This window comes from Engystomops pustulosus, chromosome 9 (genome assembly GCF_040894005.1).
Source record: "Engystomops pustulosus chromosome 9, aEngPut4.maternal, whole genome shotgun sequence".
NCBI classification, from domain to species: Eukaryota; Metazoa; Chordata; class Amphibia; order Anura; family Leptodactylidae; genus Engystomops; species Engystomops pustulosus.
This window is the reverse complement of record NC_092419.1, coordinates 44,607,138-44,631,939: the sequence shown is the minus strand read 5'-3', so window position 1 is coordinate 44,631,939 and position 24,802 is coordinate 44,607,138. Positions and strand designations below refer to the sequence as shown.

At 40.8% G+C, this 24,802-nt stretch overlaps 2 protein-coding genes across 3 annotated transcripts; one reads left to right on the top strand and one right to left on the bottom strand.

Annotated features, from left to right (window-relative positions):
- Nucleotides 1-2,618: 2,618 nt before the first annotated feature.
- Nucleotides 2,619-9,383, top strand: NKAP (NFKB activating protein). Its single transcript, XM_072123551.1, has 9 exons — nucleotides 2,619-2,965; nucleotides 4,302-4,382; nucleotides 5,712-5,788; nucleotides 6,446-6,556; nucleotides 6,756-6,804; nucleotides 7,152-7,264; nucleotides 8,471-8,549; nucleotides 8,655-8,804; nucleotides 8,953-9,383. The coding sequence occupies exons 1-9, from the start codon at nucleotides 2,700-2,702 to the stop codon at nucleotides 9,125-9,127; spliced, it is 1,101 nt and encodes a 366-aa protein (XP_071979652.1). The 5' UTR covers nucleotides 2,619-2,699; the 3' UTR covers nucleotides 9,128-9,383.
- A 1,224-nt stretch (nucleotides 9,384-10,607) lies between these two features.
- AKAP14 (A-kinase anchoring protein 14) lies at nucleotides 10,608-21,086 on the bottom strand. Of its 2 annotated transcripts, none has more exons than XM_072124035.1 (6): nucleotides 20,934-21,086; nucleotides 16,749-16,884; nucleotides 14,600-14,691; nucleotides 14,144-14,323; nucleotides 13,674-13,726; nucleotides 10,608-12,156 (listed from the first exon to the last, which is right to left on the bottom strand). In XM_072124035.1, the coding sequence occupies exons 2-6, from the start codon at nucleotides 16,876-16,878 to the stop codon at nucleotides 12,072-12,074; spliced, it is 540 nt and encodes a 179-aa protein (XP_071980136.1). In that variant the 5' UTR covers nucleotides 16,879-16,884; nucleotides 20,934-21,086; the 3' UTR covers nucleotides 10,608-12,071. The 2 variants fall into 2 exon arrangements, with proteins under 2 accessions (XP_071980136.1, XP_071980137.1); XM_072124036.1 differs by lacking the exon at nucleotides 20,934-21,086 and adding an exon at nucleotides 17,827-17,894.
- Between the last annotated feature and the right edge of the window lie 3,716 nt (nucleotides 21,087-24,802).

Here is a 24,802-nt window from a genome sequence, read left to right as displayed (position 1 = left end):
GGAGTCGCCGCCGAGGACCGGGAGCCCGCGCCGAGGACCGGGAGTCGCCACTAAGCATCAAAGGTGAGTATCGTCGGAGGGTGAGTATTAAGTTTATTTTTTTATTATTCGCTAGGCATACTGAGGGAAGGCTGTATACTTTTTGGGGCAGGCTGTATACTGTGTGAACTGGGTTTAGTGGTAACACTAGTCATTTTTTATCTGAGTAACATATGGACTCAGATGAACTGCCTCATTGATTTCAATAAATACATCTAGATCTACAACCACATTATACATTAGTCTTATGTGGATTAAAACAGACCCCATATGAATAAAGTGGTCCTCTACCTGCTCTTGGCTCCTCATCCTCTGACTCTCTGGCATTGGATCCAGTCTTCTTCTTCTCCTGGGGGTCTTCCTCTTGGCTCTCTTCTTTCCTCTTCTCTCCTCCTTTTATCTTCTCCTCATCTTCTCTCTTCTTCTCATCTTCATCTTGTCCTTTGGACGTCATTTTGCGCAAATCCCTTGCGGGGCAATCCAGCTCCCTTCCAAATGCAGCAGTCGACAATTGGAAAGTGAAGGGCAGTTGGGTATGCGCCAGGATAGGATCTTCAGGTGGCACCTGCCATGCTGGTGCTCCATGTACCTGATCTGTAATGTAGGCATCATGAGTGGCATCAAGTGTGTGGATAGATATAGAAATTATACTTATGGAAATTTTGTCCAATATACAATAGATGTATTGATATGTATTTCCTGTTCATCAAAATATATGATTCTACTCTATTCAAAATTAATTTTATAATCTGATATCCTTCTAGGCACTGTTTGGCTATTTCCATTGTATATATTTAGTTTAATTTGCTGGGACAGACCCTAGTATTGGATATTTGTCAGTATTCTCATAGAAATGATTAAAATAGCAAGGTGCAAATTTAACCTGCCACCATTCTATTCATATGGGACCCCTGTTTTTGTGATTATAGATGATCCAAGAGGAAAAGGATGATGACTCCGTTCTCTCTGGACAGTAGGATGCAAAAAAAAAAACGGACTTTTCCTCTTGGATCATCTATATTCTTCAACAAACGGAGATTCTACTGCCGGTGAGGACTAGGCAGCACCCTTTGCACTTTGCTACAGAGTTGTGCCTGCACGCACAACCCTCTAAGGTGAGCGCACTATTGTATTTCCTAAGGAAAGTTCCTTTCTCAAGTTTACCTGCACCAGAAAGCGCCTGTTTTTTTCTTTTTATTCTACTGATTTTGTGATTAGAGGGGTCCCAACAACTGGATTTAGCAGTTATTCTTTATCCATTTATAAGAACTCCCCTTTACAAGAAAGTAGGTCTAGGTTTACATCATAGCATTCAATGTCCGTTATGATTAAGAAATCATGAAAATAATTTAATGTTAATTTCAGGTTTATTAAAAAAAAATATTATACATTTTCACAATATAGAGAGATGGTGGCAATAGTATGTATTTTTCTTCATATTTAAGTTGCTGTGTAAGTGTGTGCCATGACAATTACCACTCATGGGCATTCAGTGTTAGGGTGTCTTTGGGTATTCCAAGGACTAAAAGCAGAACTAATATGGTGTCTTATAAAAGTAACCAAAAATTCAATCTATAATGAAATGGTTTCCTGATTCTATTTCAAAATGTAATTTAAGTGGCAGTTACATTTAGCCATTGCAGGGGTGATTATATCTATATATTCCTACTTCTCCTAAACTCCTTGTGCAGTATATGACACACGAGTAAGCCTCAGTTCACACTACCATCAGCATTTCCGTTTTTTTCTGTTAGGGCTCTTAAACATTGGCGTTGATGTTCAGCTTCAGTTGCGCATTTGTTGCGTTTTGTCTCCATTGTGTCTCCTTTTTTTTCTGTTTTGTCTCTATGATGCATCAGTTTTGTCTTTGTGCCCGCAAAAAATCCTGAAGGTTTAACATTCGCCGACCCATAGACTTTTATTGCCTTTTGTGATCCGCACCAGTGAAAAAAATAGGATATGTTTCTTAATTTTTTCCACGGGCAACGGATCAGTGAAAATACAAACAATGTGAAAAAACCCATAGAAATCAATAGCTCAGTTAGGCATCCCTGGAAATCACTGAACCACAGACGTGAAAAACAACATACGTGTGTGGTGCGGAACGGTGCCACACATGTACCGCCGCCGTGCCGCCATTGCCGTCTATGCGGCCGTGGATTTGCGACCGAATGTATGTCCCCACAGACGGCCATGTGAATGAACCCTAAAGCTGACCTCTGATTGGTTTCCATGGGCAATAAATAAATCTTCCCCCAGGATGTTAAACCCACACTAACATTCTAATATCTATCTCACATTTATCTATTTATTTATCTATCTATATTAAATATATCTCACTAGCTATCTAAACAAAACTGATGCCATAACTGACAGGTTTTCTAACTATTTGCCTCCATTTGACTTCAATGTAAAAATGAATTGTAATTTTGAAAACTTAAAAGCCAATGTTTTTTTTTAATTTTATTAAGAAATGTTTGCCCACACTAAATCACACAAAGTACTGCATACACAGAATTCAGTTTCAGTTATTAGCCTCCTCCTTGTCCATCATCATAAGCTTTATGTTGCGTGACGTCACATGATCGCGTTTCCGTTTTGGACACTTGTCGGCTTCCGTAGAAACTGCTTCCGGTACCTTGTAAACAACGTAGGGAGACATGCCGCCCGGGCACCGCTCCCGAAGCCGAAGTCCGGTCTCTCCCAGGAAGCGACATCGTAGCAGTAGCAGCAGTGATAGATCCCCGGAGAGGAAGTCCCGGAGATCCCGGTCCAGAGAACGAGGCGTCAGCAATGGCCACCGCCGCAGCCGCTCCAGGGAGCGCGCCTCCTCCAGCCGGAGCTACCACGGCAAACAGTGGGGGGACTACTACGAGAAGGGGAAGGAGGAGATAATGAGGCAGAGGCAGGACGCGTTTATTGCCAGGTGAGCCCCCCCTGTACAATGGTAGCGCCTCAGAGGTGTCTGCAGGTTTCTGTGCGGGCAGCTTCATGTCCACAGCTATAGGGGGAGTCAGGCCTACAAATGTGTCCTAGACCTGTCAGTCTTGTCCTCATTACAGTCCTATATGTGTCAGGAGCCATGTTGTAGATTTCTTAAATATTACAGTCTACATAAGATCATAAACCTGTGAGCCCCATCCTCTACAGATTGGTTGCCTTAAGTGGCACCAGCGCTTCAGGTAGCCCACCATCACAGACCAGGGACCTCCTGTATAATCTAACGGTTGCTTCTGTTCCTCTCAGTAATTGCAGTACCATGTTCAGCCACTATACAGTGTGTGGCAGTGTGCTTGGTAGAAAGTAACTGCAGTGATAACTTCTAAAGCTGTGGATGACCCGGCACCTGTTATCACTGAGTTACAGTAGGAAAAATGTAAACTGTTATTGATCTTGTGGAATCATGGCTTATTAATGCAAGTGAGAAGTTATAATCGGCCTGGTCTGATCTCGCAGAAGATCTACTAGAGCACAAATTAAGTTACTGCTGCCTATCGTACGAAGATGTCCGAATGCTGCCCACTGCTGGGCTCATACGTAGGGCTTCCATGCGATAAAGTATTAAAGGAAATCTACCAGCAAAAATCCAGCATGATAAACCAGGGACAGTAACTCATAGATCCTGACACCGTGACTGTGGTAATCGTCTTAGTTTTGTTATCCATGGCCTCCTTCCTTCTAACCTTCACTTTTAAAATTAAGTTAATGAGCATGAAGGGCTCTTTGCAGTGTTACCAGAGCCCATCCCTGCTGCTTCTTCACAGGCTGTTATACTGTCTCACCCTCCCTCTCTGCTCCCTTAGCACTGCCTTCTCCTTCTGCCCAATGTAATCTCACTGCAGCAGAAGAAGTTATAGCACACAGTGAAGTGCTCCTTACGCACTGAAACAGCCTGTGAATCTGCAGTGCCTAGGGGCTCTGGTAACACCCAGAGCCATTCAGACTTGTTAAGCATAATTTTAAAAGGTGAGTTTAGATGTTACAAATTTAAGATTACTACTGTGACAGAGAGGTAGAAATGGTAGATTTCTTTGAACCATCACCAGAGAGGCTTCAGAGGCAGCTGGATCACCACACCAGATATCCCTGTAGATAGAAAAGAGAAGCAAGACTGAGCTATTATTACATTGGGTAAATACAAAGATCTGCATTGAACTATAAACAGTGTTCTTTGTCAGACAATCCCTTTAAATCTGTTCTGACTGTTACAAGACAATGCCTGTACCAGTGGGTTTACATTACTTTATTTTTGTTTTGTGCAGACGTCTGAGCGAAAGAGAGAGGATTGGAGAATTGGGAGCTCCAGAAGTTTGGGGTCTGTCGCCAAAAGTTCCAGAACCAGAGTAAGTTGTGACACTGTTATTGTTTAGTGTTTTCCTACTAACCTGATTATAATATATTATCAATTTAGCTATTAAAGTTGCAATGCTGTAATCCCTTAGATCCCAAGAAGTTTCCAAATAAAGGGCTTGTCCGAGGACAGCCTACAAAAAGAAAACAAGGCTTTACTATCAGTTCTTTAGTTCTTCCTGCAATCCCAAACAGAATAAGAAACTGACAGAATTTGTTTATACCACAAAATGGTACCAATACAAATATAACAGAAAAAAATAACAATGCTGTACATATTGGGTATTGCCATAATAATATTGAACCACAGAAAAACAATCCTGAAAAGGCAACATATCATAAATAAATGGTTAGCCTAAGATGTAAGGTTATCCCCGAGGCATCTTCTGGGGAATTATTAGAGAGGCAGGGTACATGCTTTGCATCAAGGTGAACAAGACCCATGTTATGAAGATTGGTGGAGTTTTCATCGGTCAGAAACCCACTGATTAGAATCTTATCCTCCTATGGATTGTGTATAATGTTTAATCCTGGACCAATCCCTTTAAGGGCTTAAGGAGCCTCATCTTTAAGGGGTTAATTTTTGTTAGAAACCTCTGGTGAAGCTCTTTTTCCTTTAGTTACAGGCTGCAATGATCATCTGTAAGGTGTCTGGAATGAAGTTTTATTGATAATCCTTGGTCCCATTACAGCATAAAAAATTTTAAATCAAATAGTCAGAGGGACAAAAAAGTTTTGTCTGTAGTTACAATTATAAAATATAGAAGTTTTGGCTTGCATACAAATTCAGCTTAAGTGCAAACCTAAAGAACCTATCCTGTACGTAACTCAGGGACTGTCTGTACTTAACACTGTTCCAGGAATGGGAGTCTAAGCACCATAGTTATACATGAGACAAGGAGTCCCTGCTTCCCAGCTCAAGCGTACTGAGAACATGAGCACAGTACAGTACAAATGGTCCTGAAGTCATGTGGCAGCTCCTTGCAGCATTTATCATTATGAAGCTTCTGTCCCTGGAATAGTGTTCAGTCCATGAAATGCGGTAACTATGCGCTCTGTGATTCAATAACTTAGCATGTTTGAGTGCTTTAGCCCTTAAAGGGGTTGTTCCATGTTCAACACTTAAATCACACCAACTACACTTTTGAGGTAGTGTTAGAAATCCCCTAACTGGAGAAGTTGGTCCTGCTATCTCTGTTCACACCACATACCAGTTCTCCTTCAATATGGATTTAAAGAAGTACTGTGGAGATGTGGTCAATTATTATTATGATGAGGAAAGTAATGATTTCAATTTACAATAACTTTCTCTTTTTTTGCAGTTCAGATGAGCACACACCTGTAGAAGAAGAGGAAAAATCAAAAAAATCCAGCAGTTCAGATTCTTCATCTTCAGAAGGTGGGTGACATTCTTTTCTACTTCATGATCAGTATTCTCAGTAGATTTTTGGATAAGATTTACTGTATATACTCGAGTATAAGTTGAGTTTTGCTGCTCAAAAGATGTGCTGAAAAAACTAAACTAAGCTTATACTCGAGTATAATAAATAAACTGAGTACTCACTTTTCCGATGCCCCCTGCAAGTCCTCTTCTTGATTCCAGCAGCCGATCCGGGTGAGCTAGCCGCACACTCGCGATTATGTCAGCCGCCTGCTGACATAATAGTTCTGGCCGTGCACACACTATAATGTCAGCAATTACATATTACAGTGTGTGCGCAGCCGGCGCGCACGGACCTGCTGCTGGAATCTAGAAGAGGACCTGCGAGGGGCATAGAAAGTTGAATACTGAGTGTATTTTTTTATGTGCTGGGCATACGGGGGGGCAGTGGGTTGGCTATATACTAGGCGACATAGGCTTTCTATATACTGGGGGGCATGAGATGGATAACTAGTTATATACTGGGTGGAGGCTCTGATCAATTCGTTTCCCACACTAGGCTTATATTGGAGCCAATAGGTTTTCCCAAATTTTTTTTTGTGGTAAAATTGGGTACCTCCGCTTATCGGGTCGGCTTATACTCGAGTATATACAGTATTTGCCTTTGATTCACAGAGGAGAAGAAGAAAAAAAAGAAAAAGAAAAGAAAGAAAAAGTCATCCAGAAAAAAACACAGGAAACACTCAGAAGACAGCGAGAACAGCTCGGATGAGTCAGAAAGCAGCGGTAAGTATCCCTTTTCACCATAGGCAGAATATACATGGGTCTGTAGTGGCAGGAAGAATTGAGATTGATGTAGTATACACAGGTACTTGTACACATTCATTTTAGCATACAAAAAAATTCTATGTTAAAAATTGTCTGTGTGAACATGGCTTTAAAGGAATATTACATAGATCATTTACATTTAATTTTTTTCCTATAGATGAGGATGAAAAAAAGAAATCCAAGAAAAAGAAGAAGAAACACAGAAAGTATGTGTATGCTTATGTAATTTTATGTAATGGTTTATGTGTGTATCCATTGTCATCGAGTTTTGGTTAGCGGACATTACTGACCTTTTCTTGGGATGGCTCCTCAATATGGTAATCTGAGTCAATGGTCTCTGAGAGTAACTTTTGTAAAAAGTTAAAATGTTGATTTTTACCCAGGTTAGGGTCACCCCAAAGTTGATCTTTGGATCCTCATGAGTCCTTCATGATCCAATCGTAGTTTGTGCCTTGCTTACTACCTACCTAAGGGGTTCTGCCTCCTTATAATCTTTATATAACTTTTTGGATCTTTTTTATTGTTTAAATGTGATTTGACACTGTTGTTACAGAAAGAAATCCAAGAAAAAAAGAAGCAAGAAAACCAGAAAGGAGTCCAGCGACTCAAGTAGTGAAGATTCAGATGAACAGATGCAGGAAGAAACTGTGTGGGTGGAGAGGACAAGTAAGTATTTTGGATACTTTAGTGCAGCCTGGCATTTTACGAGATAATGGGAACCTGTCAGAAATTGGCCTAATAAACCACTACAGTATGTCGTCAAGCAGTTGAACAGCTTCTAGGTCATGTTTCTTTCATGGCCCAGATTGGTGGCATCACCCAGAAAACCAACTTTGAAGTGGGATGTTAATGGGTTGTATAAAATTGGGGAGGCAGAGAGTTTAACACTAAAGTCAAGCTCTCCCTGCCTCTGAACACCACCTCCCATGTCATTGGCATTAAGCACCGGGCTTCAAGAGATCTGATCATTGATCCCTGGACACAGGACCATCAGTTACAGTGAAGGGGGCATTTTTTTTAAGGCAGGGTAAGTTTGAATTCAGTGTTAAACTCTACGCCTTCTTGACTTTATACAACCAATTTACATCCCACTTCAAAGTTGATTTTCAACGTGATGCCACCACAAGAGGCCACAAAATAAAAATCATCTAGGAAGCTGCTCAGCTGCTTGACAACATACTGCTAGTGGTTTATTTGGCCAATTTCTGATGACAGGTTCCCTTTAAACAGATCCTGCCTTGGTTGAACTTGATGGACATGTGTCAACCATATAAACTATGATACTGTGAAATAATGGGGAAGGGCCCTCTTGTGGATGCTTACAAAAGCATCTGCCATAGTTGGAGAACTGTTACATACCGCTTAGGCCCAGCTGACTCTCTTATGGTCTTCCATTAAAGGGAAGAAAATACTGAAGGTTAATGGAAGGTCTTCTGTTCTCCATAGAGTTCAATGTACAGAGGGCTAACGTCCATTATTTATAGTGGAAATAATTGTATGGGCTGCAACACTATCTAATGCATTATAAATAACCCTAGCGTTTCCAAACTCAAGTTTGTGCTAATGAAGCCTTAGATTTAGGTTTTCTCTGTGGATTTCACACTTTGCAATGCAAGAGGTGAAATCTGCAGGGAATGAAGGACTCTTGTAATTTCACTGCAAACGTAACATGTCATGTGTTTGTCATTGCAGTGGAATTTGGGCAAAAATCTACCGAACCCTATACCTTAAAGATAAGGATTTCTGTGTTTGAAAACACATTTATAAATTTGTATGTTTATGCCAAGGCTGTATCTTTAATTTTTTACCTGTTTATTTTGTATTAAGACAAGCAATATGAACATTAGAATGCTTGTATACCTCTCTCCACAGAAGCTAATTTTGAAGATGTGGACTTTGTTGGGCCCGAAGCTCCAATAACACATTTATCCCAGGATGATAAACCGCTTAAGTAAGTCTGTGTATAAATTATTTATGGTTTACCTTACCGTTAGAGCCTAAAACATGACAAATTCTTATGATTTGATGTTTCATACTTTACTTTTGTATTTCCTAGCTATGGCCATGCCTTGCTCCCTGGTGAAGGTGCTGCAATGGCAGAATATGTAAAGGCTGGTAAACGTATCCCTAGAAGAGGTGAAATCGGGCTGACAAGTGATGAAATTGCATCTTTTGAGATATCTGGCTATGTAATGAGTGGAAGCAGGTATGTAGTTATATTGTTGTAAGCTTGGGATGGCCATGAAAATATATAAACCGGTTTTGTGTATGCGTTTCCATGTGTATTCTCCAAATTTTGTATTGGGGAAAATTAAGTTTTCATTCTTCCTAACATAACTTGCATTGTTTTTAAGGCATCGTCGTATGGAGGCTGTCCGTCTGCGTAAGGAAAACCAGATTTATAGTGCAGATGAGAAGAGGGCCTTGGCTTCCTTCAACCAAGAGGAGAGGCGTAAGAGAGAAAACAAAATTTTGTCCAGCTTCAAAGAGATGGTTTACAGGAAAACCAAAGGAAAGGAGGACAAATGAGAGACACACATTTTCCTGCATTGCTTGCTTTACTGCATAGCTGGAGTTTGTCCCCAAGATTCTCAAGAAGACCTGGTGGAGGTTTTTGATTTCTTTTCCAATGAGAACTTCATCAACTCCTTGCATATACGTGGACCGATACTGCACACACACAATCTTTTGACTTCAAATATTTTGTTCAGGTTATGGGAACAAATGACCCATGTAATGTTGCTTTTAAATAATTTATTAAAGTGCACAATATTTCATGAACAAATGAAGCACTATGTTATTATGTTGGAATTAAGAAAGTTACTCTGTTGGCTTCATCTGAGCCTAGATGGGCCTTGCTAAAGTATCTGCAGGATCTGGAATGTGCAGGGGATATACAAATAAGATAATATGCTGTGGATTCTCCAGTCTTCTAGCTACCACAGAAACCAACACATATATTGGGATTTCTCAAAACTGCAGTCACACGTTCCGCTTGGATTGCTTTATAAAATGCAATGCAACCGGAATGGATAGGGGTTTGTGCCAATCGCATCTGTGCTTTACATGTAAAAATTGCATCTTGGTGCTAGTTACCGATCCCCTGTTTTTCGGAGTAGACACAAATGTGATTGGCACAGGCCCCTCCCCATTCTGGCTGCATTGCGTGACAAAACTCATTGCTAGCGAAACGTGTGACCACCCCTTCACATGCACTTTAGGCATGTTATATCACCCCTGCGTTCTATTACACATTCTATTATCAATAATGGAAAAACATAGCACAGCGGCCCACATCTATTAGTAACAGAAGGTCCGTTAAAGTCTGTGTGAATGGAAGACCTTCTATCCACCTTCTGTTCTGCTTTCCTTAGATGGAGTGTGTAGTGGAAACCCAAGTGTGGGTGTAAACTAGTATGTAGTGTGGCAGCTATATTTTTAGGGGCATTCACTGCCCCCTTCTTACTTACCATGTAATGACATCGGTACCCAGCAATCATGTCTGTGGGAATACTGATGCTTGACAGAATGTCACCTTGCATTAAGGGCCCATAACTGGCTTGTGATGGGCACTAGTACATGTGTTGTGAAAAGCGATATATACATTTAGCTGGGTCAGTAAAAACACATATTGGTGGTGACATAAAAGCACATTTTGGCATAGAAAAGTCACAAAGCACTGGTTTTCTTCTTTTTTACTCCACTTGCATGAAAGATTTTGCGCAAAATTGAGTTTTTCATTACTTTTGCCACTAAAGGGAGTTTGGCGAGGGCAGGGAAAAGGTGGAGATTGTATTTACTAACCTTCATGCCGCGCTACAATTCACCCTAAAGTCGGTTGTAGCGAAGCCTGTGCTTTGCTTCACCACATACTGGGCGCAAGCTGCAGTTGGCTAAGGAGGTATCCGCCATTGAAGACTATTGACACCTAATGCAATTCTGATGGTGATCTACAGGGGGCACACACTGTCAGCAGACTGGCTGCTATAGGATCCCATATAAATTTGAGTCAGTTGAAAAACAATATTTTATTTTGCTGCTGAAAGTCACTTCAATGAAAAAAAAAAACATTATTTCACTAATAAAATATAATATTTGCATATTTCATGATGAAAAATACATGGTAATTTACAGCACAACACTGATTTTACACAACGTAGAGATTTACTAAGCGGACCTGAAACTTGGAAAAACACTGTCCTGTGCCTCATCTCCAGGTTTGGTTTCAGTAGGCCCCTGGACGACAGAGCCTCAGTTGGCCCCATTGCAGTGAACTAATGTAGGTGACATTAAAGATTCATAAACTGAAACAGTCTTCTGTTCCCTAAAATATTCCTTAGTTTATCATCCCAAACAGCCCTCTCATGGTTATTTTATATAAACCCTCGCCCCCTTCACCTCCCTTAGATTGCTTATGTACAGCAGCACTCGGCACCTTACCGGTATGGCTAGTGCTGGCACCTGCCCTGCTCTCCTCTGAATTGACAACCAGGTGTCACCATTCCTCTTCTAGGGATATTCGCTGTAGGAAATATACAAATCTCTCACGAGGTACAAACTCTCACTTCTCTTTTGGATCAAACAAATAATGAACATTTTTAAAATTTTAAATTGTTACTATATTTGGATATTTCAGGAATCGTTTTGTTAGTTGACTTCCTAGCCCAACCGTGTCTTGACCATGTTGTGGACCTTAAAGTCAGAACGACTGCGTGTCTTACTGTCCTGCACTTAGAGCATCAGTTGTGTACGAGACCGAAGAGCAATGGTCGCATAGGAACTAGCAACCTTGTCAACCCGATCAAAAATGATGCTGTACATTCAGGTCAGAACCGGGTTTCCTGACTGAACATGAAAGGGTCCTAATGTCCGGTGTTAGTGAGACTATAAGGATTTACTGCGTATTGACTGCAGCCTGTACTGCACACATTGTCCCACATTTACCAAGGTGCTTGCGCCAGATTTATGTCGTACTTTGCACAAGCTTTTTTTTTAGTGCAAACTGCTTGTACATGTATTTAAGAAGTGTCAGAGACACATTGCACTGAAATGGGCGTTCTGGTGCTCAGTCGGACCGAGCAACACATTTAACATGCAAAGTCTGACAGAATTGTGTTGCACGCTCTATGTTAAAGGTGCACCCAAACAAATTGTGCACTCTTTCGGAGCAGTGCAGGAGAAGCCAGATTCATGAAGAATGGGCACCACAAATCACAAATCGGCCTCCCCCTGCACACTACACAGGCACTGTTTTAAGTAAATGTGGGCCATTGGATTTTAGAGAAATGGACAAGAACACCCTATGGCATCACATGAAGATACAGGACCATTTTTAACAAATAATTACAAATTTTACCAAGATTTGCATTATCTAACATAGTGAAGGAATATTCATGGAATGTGTTCTCCAGATATAGTTTTTACAAATAGGATGGATTGGCATGAACATGTTTACTCCGAGTGGCACAATAAATTAAAAGGTAATACTGTTCAACATTATTAATTTGCTTTCAATGATGTCCTTCAGCCACTTCTCTCTAAATCTCGTCTGTCCAGGCCTACAAAACAAAGAGAAATAGCTAAAACAAACTTTATACCCAGAAAAAATGGTGTGATCGCTCAAAGCGAATTGGTACCAGTGTGAATAGTGCTCCAAATCCGCTTCTTTCACACAAACATGCTACACCCGGCTGTACTTCCGGCGACGGTATGGTGACACACGTTTGTGCTCACTGTAGCGCTGCCGGGCACCATAGTTGGGGGATGTATATATCTCCCTACAACTTTTGTCTGAAAGGTGCCTTAACTAGGAATCTGAAGATTTTATTTACAACTGGATTGTTTTTCGAGCTTCACTGTAATTGGGCTGCCTCTGAACCTGAAATCCACATAAAAATAAATGTGAAGCTGGAAAACTGCACTCAACACCATTTCTTGGTCTTATTTTGTGACCATATTAAGCACATAAATTAGACATGTATTTTTCGAAAAGATTAGACTACGGTGTACGGCACACTACCATGGTAATTCACAGACTATTCGCTGTCTTGATTTCAAGGTCCAACCCTGATACCTTCTCTGGTAAATAATATTGAGAAATAAGGGACTCCTTGCTTTATATACAGTATATCAGTATGATGCATGGAGTTCCTTACTCTACATCAGACCTGGGCATGTATGGCCTGCGTGAGATTGTTGAAAAATTTAAGCTTCCCTCCCCATCATTAAATAGTAAAGCAATTAAGTTCTCCAAATTTTCATTGAAGCATTGTAATGTTTAAATTACTTTTTTTTTAATTGTAGGGATAGGTTATATACTGGATACAGTAAATAGATATTGGATAGAACTGACTTAAGTATATGGGCCTGGTCCTCTAAAAGCGTTCCAATTTCTTATGTGGCCCTATGGGAAAATGAATAGCCCACCCTTGCTCTACACTGTAGTTGGTTGGTGATATCTGGGCAGCGCATAGTATCATAGCATATAATTTTGGATCTGCCATCAGGTTTTTCCTGCGGACCCATAGACTTCTATTGGCTTCCATGATTTGCTTGTGTGAAAATCAACAGACAGGTTGAGAGGTCTGTGAAATGCATTCTGTTAGGCAGCTATATTTACCGGACAGGACACTCTGTAAGTAGCAGGACTCTATGATGCTGTGAGTCCTTGCTTGACTACTTTTCACAGCAAAAACATGATTACAGAACCATTCTACACGGAGACAGGGATTCCTGGCAGTTGGAGTCCTGTACTCTGCTCAGAGTTTGATCTGGCAAAAACGGCAGTCACATGGTCCACATTTAGACTTCAGGCTGTTTCACACTAGCATGCATTTTGCCCATATGCAGACTTCCCTATAAGTTAATGAATCGACGCAAAAATAAACACTGCACAATTGCTGACACGTAGCGGTCTATCTAGTGTAAAAGAGCCCCTAACTCCCCATTTAGAACACATGCACTCCCAGCCAAGTAAAGTGTGCATTCATATGGAGCAGTCAGAATTGATAGCTGGGTACCTAGGTTTTGGGAGAGCTAACCTGAGAACATTCCTGAATATAAGAAGGTCTATTACCTGTGAACAAGTCTGTTGGATTCGAAGACAAAGAAAACTTCAACTGGTAGTGCCTGAATAATGCAAAATAAATAAATAGTTAGGATAAAAGAAATCACAAGCTGTCATGACCTTAAAGGGAACCTGTCACCTCCAACCAATTATAAATCCCAGAAAGTGCCTTATACAAGACTGTAAAGTCGTTTCGTATAAGGTGCTTTTAATGCAGTTCATCTGCGTTTCTGCTGTGGTCTAAAAGCAATGTTTATTCCCCATGTTCCCTTCATCCAGTCAAGGAGGCAGGAGAGCTTTCATGCTCCCCCCAACTCCTCAAGGTCGGTGTGACTTGGCCCACCGGTCGTTCACACTGCCCCCAAGCCCACACTTCCACTGTGACCTGTCTTTAGTCACCTATGACCTTGCCACAGCCACATCGTTCTTCATATTTTACTGATAATATGTTTTGATGCCTTCCTCAAACAGATACCTACCGGAGGTTTAATCTTAGATATCTTTACAGTGAAGTAGACGCAGGCAGTTGCCCTGGGAATCGGCTTCCTACAAGTTGGGATACTCCATCTCATCCTGTAATGGAATAGTTTATTGAACTCGGTGTCTTCTTCTCTCAGGAAATCTGTGCAGTACAACCAGCTCTCATGGAATTCCCAGGTCTGTTCATAATAAATGAGATTATTGTAAGTATTTATTGGTGAGGTTTCTATGAAAGTTTTGTCATTTAATTTGCTTGTATGGCTAAGTAATCCTCATAAAGATATTTCTTGTGCATAACAATGTTTTCCATACATCTTTATAACAAAGCTTGAGTCATAGCTTGAATATCTTGCTTAAAAGGGTTGTACCAAGGTATATTGTCATCCCCTCCTCACAGGATAGAAGATAACGTGTTTATAGCTGGTGGAACAATGGTCTATGTTGTTTGATCTTACCGAAACATATTCTTCAATTTGCTTCTTTCCCAACTCTACAGTAAAGTCCTGACAGGAGAGCCAAGGGATGTTTTTCACTTCATATTCCTGCCCTGAAACAAGACATGATACAGTTAGATTCCTTGCACATGGGCATGTGCTCACCCAGGCAGTAACCCAGATGTAGCACGAGTGGAGGAAGGAGGGGCAGTGAATGCTCCTCACCCCACCCCTCTCCACAGAAAGTTGAGCAGCCGTAGTCCGATAAAATATAGGACTAGGCAGACACCAGGCCAGATCATGGTGCGGTGAGAATGTTTCATGGGCAGGTGTGGGTAATTCCATCATTATGTCACTCCTAGTTAAGCAGATAAAAGGCCTGAAGTTGATTTGAGGTACAGTGCATGCAAAGGGAAGATTTTACTGTGAGTAAAATGTGACTAAAGGAGCTCTCTGTGCAGGTAAAACAAGCCATCCTTAAAGGGAACCTGTCACCACATGTTCACAAATACAGCTAGTGACAGGTTCATAGAGTCCTATTAACTAACTGACAACCTTCTAGCTAAAAATTGTTTCCCTTACATCCCTATAAATTAACTTTATCTTCACCAGACATCAGAGGGGGTGTGCTGCTCAGCCAGCCACTCCTATCTACTGCTCCCTATGTCTTATACCTCCTTACTATTCAGTGGTTCATGTCATGTGACCAGGGTGATGTCATCAAAGACCCTTTGCCTTTTACTTCCTCCATGGATTTCATGTCATCAGATATACACATGGGGTACAGTCTGCTAATGTTAGGAGGCTAAAGGACCCTAGATGATGTCACACTGGTTACATGACATGAATGTAATGCAAGGAACCATGTAAAAAAAATAGACACAATGGGGATTATTTAATAAGGGTCCGCGGAACGCACTTTCGTCAGATTTTGGAAATTTTCAGGATTTGCGCTGCTGTGACAGCTATATAGAAGGGGATTGTGACGCACGTGACCGGAGTGGTGCAGGTAAGTGCATTTGGTTGCGACACAATTTCCCACACTCAGTCTGAATAAGTTGGATCATCAGACGGTACACCCCCAGCTGCGCCAAAAACCTATCGTGTGCGCCAAAATCCCAGCCAGACACCTGTTAAATACCTGCCCAAGCCGTGCAATCCTTGAAAAAGTCGAACAGTCTGACAAAAGTGTGCTCTGCGATCCTTAGTTAATGAGCCCCATATTGTGTGCTCAAATGCAGCCAAACTGATTGATCTGTGTTTTATAATACAGATGGACAAGGAGCCAAATCATAAAGCAAAAGCAACCCAGGAGTTTATTAAAGCAAAGACTAAACTTCAGACAGAAAATCCACAAACAAACAGCAACTAAAAACTACTGCAGTAAAGGCAGTGAATTACCATAAAAAGGTGGAAGTGATGCAAGATTTCAGGCAGTTATTGCCAACAAAGAGTAACCAAGTATTAGAAATTAACCTTCTATTTACAATTATAAAATTTGTCAAATTACCTGGTCCTGCTTCACAATCCCCAGAAATTAAGGGATTGTGTTCAGCGCTGTTTTGGGAGTGCCGTACCCGGGGCACCACAGTGATGGCACTGTCAGCAGAGATACAGTTTCATGATGTGCGGAGGGGGATTGTGCTTTTCTAAAACTTTGTTGACTAAATCACCAAGAAACTGTCCTGATTGTGTTTAATAATTGTGTTCCTCAGCATTTTATGCAATCATTTAGTTCAACCCATTGAATTAAAGCCGAAAGTTTGAGCTTCAATTGCATCTTAATTGTTTTGTTTAAAATTCATTGTTATAATGTACAGGACCAAAAATATGTACGGTGGCTGAGTGAGTAGCACTTCTGCCTTGCAGCACTGGGGTCCTGGGTTCGAATCCCACCCAGGTCAACATCTGCAAAGAGTTTGTATGTTTTTCTCCGTGTTTGCGTGGGTTTCCTCCGGGTACTCCGGTTTCCTCCCACACTTCAAAACATACTGTTAGGTTGTTTAGATTGTGAGCCCCATGGGGACAGGGACCAATTTGATATGCTTGTGCAGCGCTGCATAATCTGTGTGCACTATATATAAATAAAGAATTATTATTAATATGTATTACTGTACGGATTTAGTTATACATATGCCTGATGTGTGACGAAGAAGCAGGTTGACAGTACCTTTAACCCCTTCCTCGCTGTGCATAGTTTGTAGGCTTCTCAGGCTGTCCTGGGCATTTCTCATGGCAGCCTCTACCAGCTCACAGGCTTTTTCTTTAAGTGCTGCTAAGTACATTTCCTCAGAATCCATCTTACCCTGTAAAACAAGACATCTTACTATACTGAAATACTAAAATGCTATTTTCTGTTTTAGTTATTTCATGTCTTGCCTGGTTATGTTTAAGGGGCTTTCCAAAAACATGGGAAACCCCCAGGGGGTCCGTTGTGGGATAAAAGAACACATAGTTACCCAGCTCTCTGGTTCCTCGTTCCCAAAAAGATTCTGTACTTATGGTTTTTGGGCCTGTTCTCAGTTGGCAGTTCCAGGTGCTCACAGGTCCCGCTTCATCCAAAGAATGGTCTCCTCAGACCAGGGGACAACATACCAATATGCCTTGGTCAGGGACATTAGATTCTAAGCCAGCGGTTCTCAACCTGTGGGTCGGGACCCCAGCGGGGGTCGAACGACCAAAACCGGGGGTCGCCTAAAGCCATCGCAGCCGCAATTTTATTGTGTTTTTACTGCGAGTTGCATGGTTTGGGGTCACCACAACATGAGGAACAGTATTGCGCGGTCCCAGCATTAGAAAGGTTTCTAAGCGAATACATTACACACAATAGCAATACAGCCATTTCGAATGCATGTGACATAGTTATAGACATTTGCACATGGTTGTATTGTAAAATGAACATGAGCTCATTCCTTTTACACTGTGGGATTTTCACAAAATTCTAATTCTCCAACATTTTTGGGACATTCAATTTTAAAACGACGGTTTTAAGAGTTGTGGTTCTTGGGCAAGTGATGTGGTCTCTTCTTTGTCTATCAGACACAGAGCCTTACATTGTGTAGGACATGTACACAGTCCTGGAGCTCGACCCAGTTTAAGAAAATGGGACAGAGCTTGGTGTAGTACAGGGCACAGCTGGTATAGAATGTACCACAGTGTTAAATGGGTTTTCCACTTTCAGTCAATAATTGATTATTTGTGTCATGAAAAGTTATACAATTTTTTAATATACTTTCTATATCAATTACTCTTGGTTTTCTAGATCTCTGCTTCTATAATAATCTTCTAAGTTTACTTCCAGTGGATATAATCTGTCCATGGTGATGTGATGGAGGTGCAGGAGCTGTTATTATCACAGCTGCAATATCAATCAATTATTTGCTAAAAGTGGACAACCCCTTTAAGTTAGATTCAAACCTAGTTTTTTTTTAAACACGCTCAGCATATACACAGAGTGTATCCATAGACATATACTGGGAGATGAAAGCAAAGTTTTTGCTTCCATCTGCACAGTATATGTTGTGTAATGTGCAAAATACAGCAAACTGCATATTCCATCCTGCTCCCTCCTGCTGGGTGACCTATACGCTCAGTAAAGGACACTGAAACCTACGGGTTGATAGATGAAGCAGTACTGCACCCTCCGACCTCCCCTGAGGGAGGATCCCCAGTGATAAAACTGTTTATATATGGACAGGCTGCTGCTGATGTTCACACCTCCAGAGAGGAGGAGGCACCAGGTGACACATCCCACCTTATGAAAGAACGACAATAGTGTCTCTGCACTACCCTGACGCCAACATTGACTAGAACAACAGTGGATGTGCTTTTGGTGGTATACAGGTGCTTGACTGTATAAGGATAAAACAAATAAAAAATAAAAAATCGCACCAAGCACCAATCCACACTGATAATCGGAGATGTATTAATACACATATATTTATTAGGTGTAATGTTTAAAACAAGATACTAGTCAAATGGTACATCAGATAAAAATGACAATAATATGGTATGCATACCAGTGTGTAACAACTTATTAGATCTTAGGCTGGGCTAAGTGCCCTTTTTTAGCCCAGCCGTTGTAAGGACACCTATAAAGAATCAACCTGTTACCTACCTTGTTTATTTATTTTATTTTTTTTTAAAGAGGACCTGTCACCCCCAAACAGACCCCCTCCAAATATGCCCCCCCCCCCCATAATCCACTCCCCAGCCCCTTTCTATATATGCCAATTTTTCTTTAATTTATGTTGGGAAAGTTGTTTGTAACAGATTCAACCTTTTACCAAATAAGAGGTCGGATCCTCGTATCCCCTGCGTTGGTAATTGGCTTTATTTATGAGGGCACGGCACTGCCACTGTCAGTGCAGCGCGGCCACATCACGGAGAGCCGTCAGCGATTGCGCGATATATATGCGCTGCTGCTGACTACTCTTACAGGTCCTGCTGACAGGGGCGTGGTGGGGGAGTGTAGGCCGGCCCCCTCATGTATAAAGCCGACTTCCAGCGCAGGGGATACAAGGATCCAACCTCTTATTTGTTAAGAGGTTGGATCTGTTACAACCAACTTTCCCAACATAAATTTAAAAAAAATTGGCATATATAGAAAGGGACTGGGGAGAGTATTATGGGGGGCATATTTGGTTGGGGTCTTTTGGGGGTCGACAGGTCCTCTTTAAAGTTAAACTGTGTTATTAACTAAACAACTTCAGGGGGATCTTATAATGTTACAATGTGTCACTCCACTTTTATCCCTTCTGGAAATGTATGAATAAATGGTTGTTCCTAGCCGGGGTAGTCCGTGTCTAATCAGTGCCACCATAGAATAATAATAAAGCATCATCATATTCCGCAACGCTGTACAGATCACAGGGTGCATATACAAATTAAATAAGACATTACAGATTAATATCATAATCAAATGACAATAGGAATGAGGGCCCTGTTCGCAAAAGCTTACAATAATAATAAAAAATAATCTTTATTTATATGGCGTCATTATATTCTGTAGCTCTGTACAGCATATACATACAAATTAAAAAGTAAAACGTAATAAAAAGAAACGGTAGAAGTGAGAGCTCTGCTCCCACAAGTTTACAATCTCAATAGAGGATAAAAAACACGCCCATAGTCTGTCCTTAAATCAAGGACGTGCCATGTTCTTATTCACAGACCGACCACACTGGCGGGGATGGGACTCCGTGTATCGTATCTATATATGAAGCAAGGAGTCCCTGCTTCCCTTCTAAACCGCAGCACCGTCAGTGGTGCTTTTTAGCTGGGAAGCAGGGACTCTTTGCATCATATTTCACTCTGATGTATGGAATCCCTTCTGTGAAACAGGACACAGTCTGTAATTCACGGACTGACCGTGTTTTTCAATTTTAGCCCTACGCCTATTTGACAACCTGATATTCAAAAGAACACCCTGCTGAAAATCTATTCATGATCCATTCATTAAATGTAATAAGATAGGAACGGTTTAAAATAGAATTATGCGGAGAGATGCTGCAGTATTAGAGTTATTTTTTGGGGATAAAATTATTTATGTATCAGAAGTGATGACAGATAAATAAATTAACCTATGTAGAGACACACCCCTTTGATAAAGGAAACACCCAGTTACCAATATATTCATTATAACTTTAGAAAATGTAATAAGATAGGAATGGTTATACATGCAGTTATACCTAAAGATGCTTCAGAACTAAAGTTATTTTTGGGGGATAAAATTAATCACGTTTCAGAAGTGGTGACAGATAAATAAATGAATCTGCAGAAAGCACCTTATAATTATTCCTCTATTTTTAAGATACTTCGGCTAAAATAATTAAAGTGTTAACATTTCCAAATAAGTTTGTATTAGGAGTAAGTAGTAAAGTAGTAAAATAATAATAAAAATATCAAATTGATATTTGAGTTACTTTCTTGAAAATATTTTTGCTATTTGCTGTTTGCTATTTGGTCTTTAGTCTGCATTTTATAGAACTGCAGATGTATAATAAAGTGTCACACAGGGTTCATCTTCATTCCTCTATCATTTCTTTTTCCGTTCCGTCTCAAGGCAGCACAATCCTAACACATTATCATTAAGCGTTTGGTTCTTAATGCGATACAGATGTAGCATAGATGAATTTGTCGTTTTGTGTGTGCAGATGCATTATACATATTGCTACTCACAGATTATAAAACCAACAGCTGGTACCCTGATGTATTACAATGAGTCTATAAAACGATGACCTCAGCGCTGATGCATCCTTATTATGTAGTTAAAGGGCAAGAATAGAAAAAAAAAATCCTTTAACATTGCTTCTTGTTATATTGGAACACAACCTGCGGTAAAATAACAACCTACCAGATTTCAGAGCTTTTTCTCCTATGTTGTGTGGCTGAGCATATGTCACAGCTTGGGTTGAGTTGCAGGGAACAGTGTTTGAACACAGATGTAGCTATGGAGACCTGTGCACCAACCAATGACAGGCTCGCTGCAGAGTCTCCAATACCTTGAGCGGTCAGTCACAGGGGTTTGGTCTGCAGCATGCTGACATCATGCTACATCTTCTGCACACAACTAACCACATTTCCATGTTGAGAACTGATCCTGCAATTGTCTTATAACAATCATTTGTAGCATTTTTAAGAATTGGACCTAAAAAAAAAATCATTTTGAAATAAAACACAACAGATGTCTGGAATATACTGTAAAACTTGCCACAGACGTAACATGTTTTCACGCTGAGCAACCAAATATAATTACTGTTAATAGTAATAATGATTGTATAACAGGGGAAAAAATGCAGGCAATAAGGGCACAATGAGTGTAACATATAAATCAGAAGAAATACATAGCCAGTAATTCTGGTTACTCAATTGAATAAGAAGTCATGTAAAAATGAGCAAAGAAGAGTCATATTTGCAGATAGTCAAGTGTAGAAGCTGCAAGCTGTACCTAGAAATATGCTTTTGGTGTCAGATTAAAGATTAGTAATAATAATAATAATTCCTTTATTAATATAGCGCACACAGAGTACGTAGTGCTGCACAGAGCTTGCCAAATCGGTTAATCAACCTACCAGTATGTCTTTGGGGTGTGGGAGGAAACCAGAGGACCAGGAGGAAACCCACGCATACACGGAGAGAACATACAAACTCATTGCAGATGTTGACCCTGGGACTTGAACCAAGGTTACAAGGCTGTAATGCTAACCACTAAACCACTGTGCTGCCCTATAATCCATCTTGTGATACAGACAGTTAGAAATAAAGTCATTATTGAATTTTTATTTGCAACTCACTTTTCCAGTTCAGTTTTTTACTTTCTGTATCTCCAATTCATGTCTGTAGGTGCTATAGAACCAAAGATAAAGGCATCTTAAGTGTGACTCACCTTGCAGCCTCTAAACTTGACTAATCTCAGGCAAAATGTGACTCTTCTCTACTCATTTTGAAATTACTTTGGTGGAGATTTATTTTATAGGTAAAGGGGTGAGATGTCACATAAAACAGAGAATTCTAATAAGGACATTTCATACCCTTGTTGAAGGGGCTGCTAGTGTAATGATTGAAAATCTGTTAACAACTTCTCTTAAAAGCAAGAAAAGCCGGAAAAAATGTTACATGGATATTTAGTGAGTCAGCAGATTAGTATCACATTTGCAGTAGTAGAAAGTTTTTTTTAACAATCAAAAACAGCTAACATCCTCATCTTACACAAATAACTAACAGCAGTTTCTTAAAGGGGGTTTCCAGGTTCATGATATCAACAAACTAGAATAGGTTATGTATCAGGGGTGTATCTGCCATGAGGTGAAAATACCTCCCTGGGATTGTCATCAATATGAGACTGGTGAGGGCTTAAAGGAAATCCACCATCAAAATTAAGCATAATAAACCAGAGGCACTTATTCATAGATCCAAGCACTGTCACTGTGGTAATCTTTTTATATTTGTTATGAGCTTGAAAGGCTACTGGACCTGTTTCCAAAGCCCCTCTGTGTTGCAGCTTCACAGGCTGTTACACTGTGTGCTGAAGCTTCCTGTGCTTCAGTTAGATTACAAAAGGCAGAGGGAGGGGGAAGTGCTGAGCAGTAGCAGGGAGGCAGAGTGGGACAGTCTAACGGCCTGCGAATCTGCAACTCAAAGGAACTCTGGGAACCGCCCCAATAGTATTTTCAGTCCATTAGCTTAATTTAAACATTGAATTTAGAAGAAAGGAGGCCATGGATAACAAATAGAAGAAGATTATCACAGTCATAGTACCTGGATCTATGACTAAGTGTCCCTGTTAAGTGTCCTTTTTATCTTGAAATCAGATCACAATTATAAGATAGTAAACGTTAAAATATGTTTTAACATATATCACTCTTAGGCTATATTCACACTGCCGTTGCCCGCCCGTACCGTAGCGGGCAACGGCAGTGTACGGGGAGAGGAGGAGGAGGTGAGCGCAGCTCACCCCCGCCCCTCTCCATAGCAACCTATGGCGCACGGCCCCGTATTACGGGAAAAGATAGGACAGGTCCTATCTTTTTCCCGGGTACGGAACGGTACGGTGCCGCACGTGTGCTGCACCGTACCGCTCCCGTAGGGTGCCGTGCGCCCATAGGAGTGTATGGGGGACGTATATCGGCCGTATATACGTCGGCCGTATATACGTCCTCCATACGTTCGTGTGAATGTAGCCTTAGATTATGTTTTTTTGGAATTGGAAAATATTTGGAAAAGATACTATAGACAGTGAAATCTTTTTAAAACAACTCAAATCTTAAAGGACATCTATCACCAGATCAAGGATTGTAAACCAAACATGCAGACATACTGGCATGCACCCCTACTCACTGGATCTGTTCTTCCTTTAGCTTCTGATGCCCTGGTTTTTACAAAAAAGGCTTTTAAAATTATGCAAATGAACCTGAGGGGCCCCTCAAGCCTTTTTGCATAATTTTTAAAGCCTTTTTTTCTTAAAAACAAGGGCATAAGAAGCTAAAAGAACAGCAGTACCTGCCAGAGGGGGCACACACCAGTATGTCTGTATGTTTGGTTTACAATACTTGATCTGGTGATAGATGTCCTTTAAATTGCAACGAAAATGATATTCAAGGAAAGTGGATCTTCTTGCCAGCAGACACAATATATGTCACAGAACATCCACAGTCAGAAAAGGGCTATTCCACATCAGACATCTCTTGTTCTGGTGGAGTATGATGCAAATAATTGATTTAAATGATGAAACGTATTACTAGGCCAACCTTATCTATAAAGAAATACCATATAAAGCTAATTTTCATGGTCTTGAGTCAGCTGAGTATTTCATTCATATTTCAACCACCAAGCTGATCACATTGCTCATTTTGCTCTTTTCCACGGTTTTCCTGTCTGAAATCTATGTAGGCACAACCTTAGAATTTTGTTTAGCATTTTGTTGTTTTCTGTATTTTTGCTTTTCACCTCAATTATTCTTCCTTTTACATTTCAGTCTTTAGAAATCTGTGACTACTTCAAAGCACAAACATATTAAAGTATGATAAACTTGTGACAACAAAGATATGAATGTCTATGATTCATTGTAAAGGACTTTGTCTGAAGAAAGGGAGGTGCAAAAAGCCACAGAAAGTCATGATAGCTACTGAAATCTATCAGTAATTAGAAAGCAATCCGGTCACTGGTTTAACTGATAGACTATAAAATGTGTCTCATTACCCAAGTACCACACTAGAAATAAAGAAAGAGGAGGCACTATCCCTTCAAGCACTTTGAGATCTCAGCTGGTGGTGCAGACTGCCATTAAGAAGTTAGAAGTCAGAGGCACTCACCAATTAAAATCAAGGCTTTCTTTAATTTATTCTTAAAGAGGACCTGTCACCCAAATTTTACTAAAGTAAGCAGCTCCTAGTGCTTGAACAAATGCCGCAGTGTTAGAGTGATAGCGTTACGGGAAACCTCCGGTAATGCTATCAAACACTGCGGTGGGGTACAGTGTAATTGTCGGACAGCTCGCAAAGCTGTCCGATGTATTCATGAGGGTGTGGTTGGGGCTAGGGGTGGTGACTGCCACCTGGCGCGCGGCAGTCACTGCCGGCCTATGGAGCGAGCGGGGTGCTCCGGGGAACCTCATGCGAGCGGTCTGATGATTACACTGTACCCCGCCGCAGTGTTTGATAGCGTTATAGGAGGTTTCCGGTAACGCTATCACTCTAACAATGCGGCGTTTGTTCAAGCACTAGG

What these genes read in the sequence shown, in the direction of transcription:
- NKAP (XM_072123551.1), top strand. Translation starts at nt 2,700, where the DNA reads ATGCCGCCCGGGCACCGCTCCCGAAGCCGAAGTCCGGTCTCTCCCAGG. An exon ending in AGATTCTTCATCTTCAGAAG is followed by an intron (nt 5,789 to 6,445) that starts GTGGGTGACATT and finishes TTTGATTCACAG; the next exon opens with AGGAGAAGAAGAAAAAAAAG. An exon ending in GGATGAGTCAGAAAGCAGCG is followed by an intron (nt 6,557 to 6,755) that starts GTAAGTATCCCT and finishes TTTTTCCTATAG; the next exon opens with ATGAGGATGAAAAAAAGAAA.
- AKAP14 (XM_072124035.1), bottom strand. Translation starts at nt 16,878, where the DNA reads ATGGATTCTGAGGAAATGTACTTAGCAGCACTTAAAGAAAAAGCCTGT. An exon ending in TATCTAAGATTAAACCTCCG is followed by an intron (nt 13,727 to 14,143) that starts GTAGGTATCTGT and finishes TGCATTATTCAG; the next exon opens with GCACTACCAGTTGAAGTTTT. An exon ending in TCCAACAGACTTGTTCACAG is followed by an intron (nt 12,157 to 13,673) that starts GTAATAGACCTT and finishes TTTGTTTTGTAG; the next exon opens with GCCTGGACAGACGAGATTTA.